The 12,282-nt window shown below is 42.9% G+C and overlaps 1 protein-coding gene across 1 annotated transcript; it reads left to right on the top strand.

Annotated features, from left to right (window-relative positions):
• The first annotated feature begins 1,251 nt into the window (after positions 1-1,251).
• Positions 1,252-2,907, top strand: LOC115385619 (complement C1q-like protein 2). The gene is made up of 3 exons (XM_030087691.1): positions 1,252-1,312; positions 2,101-2,232; positions 2,624-2,907. Exons 1-3 carry the CDS (start codon positions 1,252-1,254, stop codon positions 2,905-2,907), a joined length of 477 nt encoding a protein of 158 aa, XP_029943551.1.
• The last annotated feature ends 9,375 nt before the right edge of the window (positions 2,908-12,282 follow it).

Here is a 12,282-nt window from a genome sequence, read left to right as displayed (position 1 = left end):
CATGTGGTAGATCACAAGATAGATCAGGAGTTTTCAAAGTGTGGAATAGCGAGCCTCCCCTTAGAGGTCACCATAACGACGTCACGCAGCAGCGCTTCAGTGTTTGCGGAACCCACAGACAACATACAGAATCTGTAGTTTTTCAAGCGTCGATGATTTATTTAAGAACTGATCAAACACGCATTCTTACAATTGAACATTGAGCAATCATTTGAGTGCAGCGCTTCTAATCAGCCGCGCCGAGCTCCTTCTGTGTGTGTGTGTGAGAGAGAGAGAGAGAGAGAGAGAGAGAGAGAGAGAGAGAGAGAGAGAGAGAGCGAGCCTGTGGATATTATTTTCCTCTCCATTGTCCTGGCGCTGCAGAATTTAGCGAATGAGAAGGAAGAGAGCCAAGTTTTTGGCCATGGTGTTTTGTGGGGCAGTGGCAGCAACAGAGAAACACAACCAGGAGTGGTGGGACAGTGATGAGAGGCTTTAATGATACGGAGTTCAATAATAATTTTGGGATGAGAAGAACTACCTTTATGTACGTCTGCGAGCGCCTTTTTTTAACACTCTCACGGCCAGACACACGTCTTCAGCGCCCCATATCGTGACGTGTGGGTCGGATAAATGCGACCTGGCCGTTCAGACTGAAGTCGCATGGCAAAAGATCAGATACGTATTGGATTTAGGACCACATATCCAAGTGGCCTGGGTCGCATTTGAAAAAATCGGATCTGTGTCGTTCAGACTGTCATGAAAAGATCCAATACAGGTAGCATAGGGGCAAAAAAATCGGATTTGGGTCACTTCAGCCTGCAGTGAGAACGTAGCCTAAAGGTCTTGCACTTTTTCCCTTGGTAATACAGAATGAATGTAAATGTTTTTTTATGCAAACTCTCCTGTGTCACATGTTGTCAATTTCTTGCCAAGTCCAAAGTAGAAGTTTTATCTCCCGGATGTTGTGATAAATCCAACCACCTGCTAGTTACTGATCAGCTTCTGACATCCAGGACACTATTTAAGGCTGCACTGACATCGAGGACCATCAGTCTGACCGACACAGACCAACTTCTGAGAGAAGAGATGGAGCCTTTTCTTTCTTTGTTGCTCCTGATTTGCTCTGTCTCTGCAGCTCAGCTCAATACAGAGTCTGACAGTGAAATTACGGCACATTTGCTGCAAACTGAACCAAAAGGAGAGGAACCAGCAAGAACTTTGAACAACCAACAAAGCTGCACACCTGACATCCATGCTGTGCTGAGGGAGATGAGCGCAACACTGGCTGGACTGAAGTATGAAATAAGAGATCTACAAAGAGAGAACGAAGGTAAAACAGTGAGAGAAGGAATGACACCACCTCAAACCACTGATCTACCGTCTCAGAACATGGATTGTTTTCTCTGTTTGTGGGTTTTGTTTGTTTTGTTTGGTACAAGCAGCAAAGGACAGAGAACTGGAGTTGCAAAAAACTGAGCTGGAAAAACTGAAGACACAACAGCAAGGTACATTTATCAATTACAGTCTTTTAAAAATAGATGTACAATTAGGCACTGAAAGCTTCTTGTCTAAATTTGACTTCAAAGTTGTATTATCCAACATTTGGTTCATGGGCCAAAACTGGCCTGAGGGATGCTACTGATATACCGTTTAACAATACTGACTGTTTTGTCCTTATGGGGTGTTGTGTTCGTTTTCATTCTGTCCAAACAGCTAAGATTGATCAACTGGAGACTCAACAGCAAGGTATAATGTGTTTATCGATCAGAGTTTTATTTCAAATCATAAATATCTGTTCACTTTGACAGTGAAAGTTATTTCCTCCAAATATCAGTTTATAGCTGCAGCTCATTGGTAAACCAGCATGTGGGACGATGTTGCAACATATCAAAATTACAATAAAGATATTTCCTGCAATGATCCAATTTTAATAATGTTTTTCAGCTCAAGCTGGAGAACTGGCGACCATTAAATCCAGAGCAAACATCACAGAAAACCATGTGGAGGCTCTGAGGAGAGAGGCGGAAGGTTTGTGATTGGAGAAAGAAGCTCATCTTCACTGCAATGTCTCTTTTTAAGTTACAAACTTTAACAGAAGGATGTTTTTCTCTCTCACAGTGAAGAAAGTGGCGTTTTCAGCCTCCCTGTTGGCTTCAGGTTCAGGACACACCGGACCATTTGACACTCACACGACTCTGGTCTTCAAATATGTTCTTACAAATATTGGAAATGCCTATAACCCTGATACAGGTAACCAAGTTTATACACATTGAAATGGTGAACATCATTAATTTTTTTTGATCCATTGTTGAAACAGATCTAGTAGAAAATGCTCCATGTTCCTCAGTGTCAGTCCTCATCTTTCCAGAAAGGCCAGAAGGATTACACTGAATGGAAACCAGAATCAGCTTATCTGTTGTCAGTTAGATGGATGTGAGGGGAGTTTGATTTCTTATTAATTGGTTTTTTGTGTTATATTTTAATTATGTCACACTACATATGAAACACATCACAATATATAATTTTTTCACATGATATTGATGATTGTTTAACTAGAAATAAAGTTTGATTTAAAGTGATTTAATTTACTTTATCAAAATGTTCTCCACCTGATGTCCACATCCAAATGTGTGTGTTGCAGGTTTTTTCATAGCACCAGTCAGAGGAGTCTACCACTTTGAAATAAAAAGTGGAGCATATGGACATCCATCACATGGTTCAGCCACTGTATTGGTGAAGAATGATCAGAATGTTTTCGCTGCATGGGAGCATCAGACTTCTGGTACTATGAGCTCTTCCAACGGCGTCATATTGTCATTGGAGGTCGGAGACGTTGTGTTTGTGCGCCTTTGGCACCATACCAGAGTTTATGATAATGAACATAACCACAGCACCTTCAGTGGTCATCTGATTTTCACCATGTAAACTACAGACAATGTTTTATGTTTTTTGCAGTATGATAGCTGGAACCACCCAGCAGTGTTCCTCAGACAGACTGGAGCAGTTTATATGAAACTGATGATCTTTTTCAGTGACAAATGGTCCACTAATATTATCCTCATATCTTAATTGTAGTCAGAATTCACAGGTGTATTGATTTTTAAGTCATAACGGATTGAATGTAGAGAATTCTGTGGATGTGCAACCCAATAAAGGTGACTCTTAATTACCAGCAATTTCTGTTGCATTGTTTTGTTTTGTATTTTCATATTTGGATTCAGAAGAACTTCATGCATTTTTGGTTTAGACAGCTTGTTCTGGATTCATTAATTAGTCACAATACAGTTCAATCGTGTCCTGTTTTTTTTTTCTGTCTGTCACTTTTCACTTTCATTATTCTGTGTTACTCATAACAATCAGCCTTAACCTGGGGTTAAAAAAGTCTTAAAGTATTGTTTCCTTTTTTCATCCATCCTCAGTTTCAGTTTATTAAGCTGAATGTCATGAGGAATAGGAGCTGATCCCAGATAACAATCAGTGAATTCAGGTTTCAACCTGAACAGGTTATCTGTCCATCACAAAGGAAACAAAGAGACAAAGAAACAATTTTTACCACCCTTTGACCACCACTGATTCAGGCAAATATATTTGGTTATTTTACCTTTCAGTATTTATCATCCTGCAAATATTAAACAAAGACTGTGCTTATCATTAAAGCCACACGTATTTATTTCTTCGAAGACTAAAGTAAAGATGTTTGGAAATGTTGAAGCCAACTCAGAACCACAGATATTGATAAACGGAGTCCAAATTGAATATGTTAAAGGTGGTATGGACAGTTTTTCTTTTTGTGGCTTTCCGGGTAGATCATCTCAACTATTGGCTCACCACCATGAATTGGCTCACCGCTCATCAATCTTCTGAAGGCGCTTACGTAAAGACATTCAGTACGCTGCACCTGGCTAGGTCAGCTGGCTGTGCAGGTGTACGAATATTGAATAACCCCGTGAGATCCGCTTTCAAGTCTGACATCGTGGAAATCTTTAGGGAAGTCTGAGATGGCAAGTTTGAGCGATGCTGAGTGCTGTAAACAGTGACGTGCACGCACAAGTGAGCAGAATGACCTCACGCACGCTCACTCCCGGTATTTGCGGGTGGAATGGTCTGTCACATGCACATCATTCAAAAAGGCACTAGCAGTCACTAGTCTCTAAATTCCGGGATTGTCCTCCACACCACTTTTGAGGAGAATAAATTTGTAGGCGTAACAACTGACAGTAAATAATAATGGAAGGCCCACGTCAGACACATGCTGACTTCCTGACTCTGTCCAGAGCCTTCCTGTCGGCCTGAGAGCTGCTCATGAAACACACCAAGATGTTGTGGGTGAGGATGCTCTCTACAGAACACCGATAGAAGGACAGCAGCAGGTCCTGGGATACCTTGACCTTTCTCAGCGACCTCAAAATGTACAGGCGCTGGTGTGTCTTTTTCACGAGGGCATTGTTGTTGGTGCCCCATGTGAGGTCCTGTGAAATGTACATTCCTGAAGTCACTGACCCGCTACACCAGGCACCCTCAGATGAGAAGAGCGGGGGTTCCTCCCTCTTCCTCCTGAAGTCCAGAACCAATTCCTTAGTTTTTGAGAAGTTGAGTGCCAGATTATTGAGGGAGCACCGGGTAGTGAAGTTCAGGACCTCCTCCCTGTAGGCCATCTCATCGTTGTTATGGATCAGCTCCACCACAGTAGTGTCATCTGCAAATTTTACCAAGATGTTGCTGCTGTGAATCATGGGTGTACAAAGTGTACAGAGGTGGACTGAGCACACAGCCCTGGGGTGACCCAGTTCTCATGGCCAGGTTTGAGGACTGGTGGTCCCCCAGCCTGACCGACTTCAGACGATCAGTAAAAAAGTCTCCGATCCATCTGCAGGTGTGCTTGTCAATATCCAAACTGCACAGTTTGGACAGCAGTCTGCTTGGAGCAGAACTGAAGTCCACAGACAACATCCTGGCATAGCTGCTGGGGTGTTCAAGGTGTTTACATTTACACACTGTCCCTCATTTATCAAACGGTAGTACGACGGTATATGGGCGTACGCCCGTCGTACGTCCATATGAAAGATGGGTTAGTTATTTATCAATTTGATCGTGATCGTTCAGAAAGATGAAATCTCACGACAGCTCTGACATCGTGTACGCAAGTTTCAGTCAGTGCGGACTTGCGGTGCAGCGCAGAAAAACCTGGCGGAGCGTGGAAATAATGATAAAGCACATCTCAAACACGCCATAAAGCACAAGCAGCACACATTCAGGACAGATTAAAAATAAATAAATAGAACATAAAATGATGCCCTTACGGAATATCTAATACAATTCTTCCTTGTGTGATTAATAAAGGATATTTAACTTTCAATAAGTCCCCTGGTCCATCCTGCCACGGAGAGGAGCGCAGTTTTAACAGTGAGCAAAGACGCACGCGCTGCTTCTGCGGAGCTGCTTCAGACGCTCAGATCCAGCGGGGGAAACGCTGCTGTTCCTGTTCATCCCCAAAAATGTGTGTGACTTTATTTAGACAGTTTTACACAATATTGCACTGGCCAATAGTTACTTTTGATGTGCTTGCGCCACAAGAGGATGCGGGAACCAGCAGAGCGTCAACTGGGTCTGGAGGAGGAGACAGGACCTAAAGAACCGCTACTGAAATGTAAATAATCTCTAAAGTTTAGAAAATGATTTATTTAATGATGTGATGCCAGTAACCTAGAAAATAACATATGAACTAAAGGGAGACAGTGGACGTTTAGTCAAACATTTTATTAAGATTTCTAAAAATTTTCTTTCATTTAAGCAGATCCGGCAGCAGGTGGCATGCGCCGCCCTCAGTGGCCTGAGTCCCAGGTCCTGTTCGGTCCGAGCCCGAGGTAATTCTCGGCACCGGTCCGGTACCGGGTGTGTGTGTCTCAGTGGGACCGTCCCCGCTGTGGGGAGGAGACCTGGTGGCGGTGCCGCTGCTGTCTCTGAGACATAATTAAACAAAACAATAAAACTGTGAGCTGTACAGCATGAATCAGCCTCATTATTTGTAATATCAGGGTTAAATTAAATTAACGGATCTATAATCTGTTCAGACCTCAGCCGGTGTCCGTTAGTCCAGGTGACGCAACTCACCACTGCTGCGAGCTTCCTCCAGACAGCGTTTTCCCTTTAATTTCAGTTTTTCTTCTTCCAAAGAGCTCCTCCTGATTTACCTCCATCTCAGACCTCAGAGAATCCATTTCCAGCTCCCAAAAGTTTCTTTTTTCGCCAAAATCGCTCCTTTTCCGTGTTTGACCTCACTGGGCGCGGCTTCGGAACTATGAATATTTCAGGGCGTAACATGTTAATGACGATCAGATTCAGCCGCCGCATTTATCAACACCCGATCACTCAAACGCTGAGATCGGCGAGGTACGGAAGTTTCTGTATTGCCGCACGAGCCCCGTCGTACGATGAGCTCACCGCACAGATATACAGCCGTTTGAAAGACGGGTTGATAAATGAGGGCCACTGTGTGTAGGGCTGTGCTGAGGGCATCACCTGTGGACCTGTTGGCTCTGTTTGCGAATTGGTGCTGACCGAGACTGGGAGGCAGTAAAGATTTTATGTGCCTCAGAACCAGTCTCTCAAAGCACTTAATCATAGTGGAAGACAAAGCCACAGATCTGTAGTCTGTAGTCATTCAGGCCACTGACTGACTGCCTCTTGGGGATGGGCACGATGGTGGCAGATTTCAGGCAACTGGGGACTATGCCACGTCAGCCAGCGAGAGGTTAAAGATGGATGTAAAAACTCCCGGTAGCTGGTCTGCACAGCCCCTCAGTACCCTCCCCTGGACACTAAGGGTGTGAAAAATAATCGATATTAATAGATGCATCGATGCGCACGTGTGCGACGTGAGTGCATCAGCTCATTCACTGAGTATCGATGCAATGGGCTATATGCACAGCTCCATTACTTCCTGAAGTTCAGACAGCACCTTTATTTCCTGTGTTTCATGATAGGATGGACTGATTAATCCAGGTGTGTCTAGCCATTTACTGAGGTCAGACACACCTGGATTAATCAGTTCATCCTATCAAGAAATAAAGGTGCTGTCTGAACTTCAGGAAGTAATGGAGCTGTGCATACAGCCTATTGACGGGTGAAATCTAGATTCATCTTTATGCGTTAGCGGGTATCGGTAAAATCTGATGCAAGCGCCGTTTGGTTCATTGTAAACTTCACCCCATCTGGTGTTCCCCAGGCACAGTGAATGCACCATCATTATATACAGATGGAAGCCGTGAGGCACACAAAACACCATGGACATTCGCGCCAGCAGCAGCGAGGAATATTCTGTATTCAATGCGCCCGCAACGTTTAAATCATATGTTTGGAAACACTACGGATTCGCATGACAAAACATCCGTCGTTTGAAAGAATGCCGCGTTAAGACGCTGCACGACAAACATGCAGACCAATTAAAAAGAGTACACCACATCACCAACTAGTGTACCGCCGCCTCCCTGTCTAGTTCCTCATCAGACACCGGAGAGCTTCAACTAATCACCAACTGATCTTCCTAAAAAAAAAAAAAAAAAAAAAAAAAATCCTGAAGGAGCACCATATGAAATGCATCATAAAGTGAGGTTTTGACCGCGAGAGTGGTATTTGCAGAAAGATCTGTTTTCTTGTTCTTTTCTTTTTTAATTCTTACGGACATTTCACGCTTGGTGAGGGTCGTCTGTTTGTGTTTACACTACAGCAGCAGCTGTGAGTCTCAGATGCAAAATTGTTTACATTTTCTTTGCAAAAAACCCAATTGTGAAAGGGTATAAGTTGGTTTACACTTTCTGCTCCTCACTACTGTATTAGCTTCCCTCCTGGTGAGTTCATATTAGCAGGATGTTTTGGAGACAGGAATATGAACAAACATTGATTGCACTGTTGAAAGTGTCACTTGAAGTTACTCATTGAGAGTGTTTTTTAAGATGGCAAAAACACCACTTTTGTTGAATTTACTGCCAAGTGTCTATGAGGAATAAAGCCAAATCCTTTTTGAAGTACCATACTGAATTCCATCTTTTATTAAACTTTTTTTTTCTCTTTGCTTATTTGTATTATGTTGAATCACATCATATTGCAGCAAATTGCATCATATTGTATCGGATCGCATTGATTTGAACGAAATGATTATTGCATCGCATCGTGAAGAGGGTGAATTGTATCGCATCGTATCGCCAGAAAATTCCATATATCGTTAAAGTATCGTATCGCTGGCAGTGCATCGAGATGCGTATGGAATCGTCCTCAGTGCTGAGATTCACACCCCTACTGGACACCATCGGGACCAGCAGCCTTCGGTTCACACCCCGGAGCACCCTCCTGACCTCCTCCTCCCTCATTCTTCCCTCGTACTTCCACACTTCACATATTGTGTTGAAGTGTGGGGTAACAGGCACCAACACACAATCAGTCCTTTGGTCATAGGAACAAGCAGAGCGGATTATTTATAATCAGGGTTGGGAAGTAATAGATTACATTATGTAACGTACTTAGAATACAAAATAAGAGTAACTGTATTCCGTCACAGGTACAGTTTTAATTTGATTTTAGGAATTACTTTACAGCAGTGGTTTCCAAATGGTTAGGCCAGAAATTATTCAAACTCCAGGCTAATGTATGCTCAAAGTTATTTTCATTCATCCACAAAGTTTTTGACCAGAAATTATTAGTCTCCATCTGTTATTGCAGCAATCAAACTCTTCCTGTAATCAATGAGCAGCTTATTTCATCATATTTTTTACCATTCATTTTCAGCAATGAGCTCCAACTCTTTCATTTTCAACATGTCTGCCATTTAGTCCTCATAGTGTGTCCCTTTCAAGAGATTACTCTCTCCAGGGGACATGGCCACTTGGATTTTAGGGTGTCCCTTTGTTAGAGGCTTTACTTTATACAAATACAGAAAAGTTATATTTTTTTTACAGAAAAAATATTAAAATTGTATGAGTTTCATCACTGATACAAAATGTTACATTTATAATCTGTAGTTCAGGACCTTGGACAGTGCAGATTCCTTGCCTTGGCAGTTCTTTGTGCTTAATTTCTGCTGAGTTTTCTTTGCCTCCTCTTTAATTTTGTGACCTGTCTGGTTTCAATGCTTCGGCTATGACGAATTTATACATTGATTTTTTAAATATTTCATGAATAAATATGTCACAAGTAATATAGTTACCTTTGTCACATTTTATTTTGCATTAGTGAAAAATTGGCAAATTTAAAGATATTTCACATGATATGAATGATAAAATGTGTTCTAAAGGCTATTTGGCAGAATATGTGAGCCTTGAGATTCTTACTTATCCTTTGGTAAGTAATATGTTACTTGAGTAACCCAAGGGAAAACATTATAGATTACATTTTAAGACATGTAATCAGTAGTCTCGAGGAGAACACATTTTAAAGCGGCTGTATCATGCTTTTTTAGCTAGTCCAAACCCCAGAAATGGCATTAAAGGAATACGCCGAAGATTTTGGACCCATGCCCTATCCCTATCATTTACACAGTGAGATAAGCTCATAAATACCTTTTTTGTGTCCGTTCGTCCAGCCGCTGGCTCCCAGCTGTTAGCATCGTAGTTAGCTGAGCTCAACTGCGGGAGGTGAAGAGGAGACAGAGCAGGACTGACAAAAGTGGACAAAATACTCCTTCCAGTGGTCCAGGGGACGGCGTATTAGCACGTGAAGTAAATCTGAATGGTTATTAACATTTTAAAAGACGTGTTTTCCTTTTCAAATCCGTTAAAATAACGTTTTGATACACACAGATCTGCACAAGCATAGTGCTCCGCGGAAGGATATACCGGCGCACAGCGGCTGAGTCTATGGCTTCTACTGCTGTGCACTGGTATATCCTTCCATGGAGCACTGCGCATGCGCAGGTCTGTGTGGATCAAAGCATTTTTTGAATGGATTTGAAAAGGAAAACACGTCTTTTAAAGGGGCTGTATCATGCTTTTTTAGCTAGTCCAAACCCTAGAAATGGCATTAACATGGTAATAGTTTATTTTTGGCGCAAAGGAAAAGTCATTTTGTGTGAAATAAAAGATTTTCTGGGGCTAATTCTGAAACCCGGAAGAGAAAACGCTCCGTTTCACTGAAAATCCCGCCTCTCCTCCTGTGGACTTTGACTGACGGCGTACTTCAACCAATCAGTGCTTCAAAACAAATACGCTAGCTAGCTTTAGCTCTTTAGCTCGAGCTTCTCCACACGCGAAAACGTCTTTTCCTGTTAGAAACTCACCAAGCGCAGACCCTTCAGACCCTTCAGACTCTTGCTCTTGCTTGACTGTTGCTTTCAGACGATGGTCAAACTTTATCCTCGAAATCGGAGTTACAAAAAGCAGCAACGCTGATTGCCGAGGGCCTGCGGGAGGGGGGCTCAGGGGAGCCATCTTCACCGTGTGACGTCAACGTGGGAAACGGAGCGTTTTCACGGGTGCGGGAGGGGCTGCCTCTCTGAGCAGCAGAAACATGAGGAAAGCTCAAACACACAGGTACGAAGGAAAATAACTCTTTGGAGGTGTTTTTGGTGAGTACATAACTATATAACAAGGTTAAAACATACAAAAAGTGAATTTTGCATGATACAGCTCCTTTAAAATGTATTTATGAGCTTATCTCACTTTGTAAATGACAGGGATAGGGCGTGGGTCCAAAATCTTCGGAGTATTTCTTTAGCGTTACAGGTGATACTGCATAATGCTCCAGTAATGTTTACTTTACTAGCGGAGCACAAATGGCATATTTTCGGGTGTCTTATACACTCAAAGCAGAAAAGCAGGCTGCGGTAATATCAATAAAACGTGTCATGGTCATGCAGAAATTAAAGCAAGTTAATCGTTAATGAGCAGATGCATTTAACGCTACACAACGAGCTGTCACGTAACATTGAAGCGACCTTAAAATAGCGTTTTGGGGTTTTTTTCACAAAAAATACTCACATTTGTAGATTTCTTTGGCTGCCGCTGAAGTTTTCTTCGCCATTTCCGAGCGCAATGTGGAAAATTTCACATAGCCCTCGTTTCCTAGTGTGCCCCCAGATAATCTCCATTTCAAGGGCCAGATCGCCCTAGCACTCCGCCCTCCCCCTCGGTCTGAAGGGGTGTGAAGTAGAATCAGGACGCCCCTACCACTTAACGAGAACGCGCAAAACGAAGGGTTAGGGCCAAGGGCAAGGGCTAAGGGGAGAATTGGAATTCATCCCAAATGAACCTTTTTGGACTAGGGTGTCTGAATATCTGTTTAATAACTGTTCAATATACTGAAAATGCTGCCGTGAGATTACTGACAGGAACTATCAGGAGAGATCACATCACTCCAATATTACCCGCTATTCATTCACTTCCTGTTACATAAATGCAGAAGAGAATTTAAAATCCTTCTTTCAACTTATAAAGCTCTTAACAATGAGGCTTCATCATATCTTAAAGAACGGTTAGTCCCATATTTCCTCAACAGACCATTTGGTTCTCAGAGAGCTGCTTTCTGGAGGTTCCTCTGTTTTCTAAAAGTAGAATTGGAGGCAGAGCTTCAGCGATCAGACTCCCCTCATGTGGAACCAGCTCCCAGCTTCAGCTCAGGAGGCCAACAGAGTCTCAGGCCTAAATGCTGTGGCTGACCTGAACCTGGACATAGTTTCCAAGAATTCTTTTCATTGTGAAACACAGACCAGCCGACAGTTTTGCCTGGGCCTGGGACAAGATAATGTTAGATGGGGCCCCCGCGGCTCCCAGGTTGGTCTGGTAGTTGGTGAGGTGTTTGATGCCTTACCACACCTGCCGACTGTTGTTGCTGTCCAGGTTGACCTCGATCCTCCTTCTGTACTCTGCTTTGGCCTCTTTGATGCCTCTCTTCAGGTTGGCCCGAGCTGTGCTATAGAGTTCACTGTTGCCAGATCTGGAGGTGGTGTTTCTCTCCCGCAGTAGTTGCTGGACCTCCTGATTCATCCAGGGCTTCTGGTTGGGGAAGACACGGATCTTTTTGCTCACTATGACGGTGTCTATGCAGTTTTTGATATAGTACAGTAATCTACTGCAAACACTGTCAGTGACACTGAAAATGCTGAGCATTAGTGACATTTGACACTTGATTGAAACAAACATTCGGATTGTAACATACAACACGCGTGGTCTGCACATAGGCCACAGTGATGCTGATAAAGCCAGTCGCTGCGTTGTCGATGCTCTCCTGGAGGACTGTGATATTTTGTGCCTACAAGAGACCTGGCTTCCAAAGTAAGACTTGGAAAAACTGAATGCTTTGCACAAGGACTTT

Source organism: Salarias fasciatus, unplaced genomic scaffold (assembly GCF_902148845.1).
Source record: "Salarias fasciatus unplaced genomic scaffold, fSalaFa1.1, whole genome shotgun sequence".
Classification (NCBI taxonomy): domain Eukaryota; kingdom Metazoa; phylum Chordata; class Actinopteri; order Blenniiformes; family Blenniidae; genus Salarias; species Salarias fasciatus.
The sequence above is the reverse complement of the archived record's forward strand: the minus strand, read 5'-3'. Positions and strand labels throughout refer to the sequence as shown.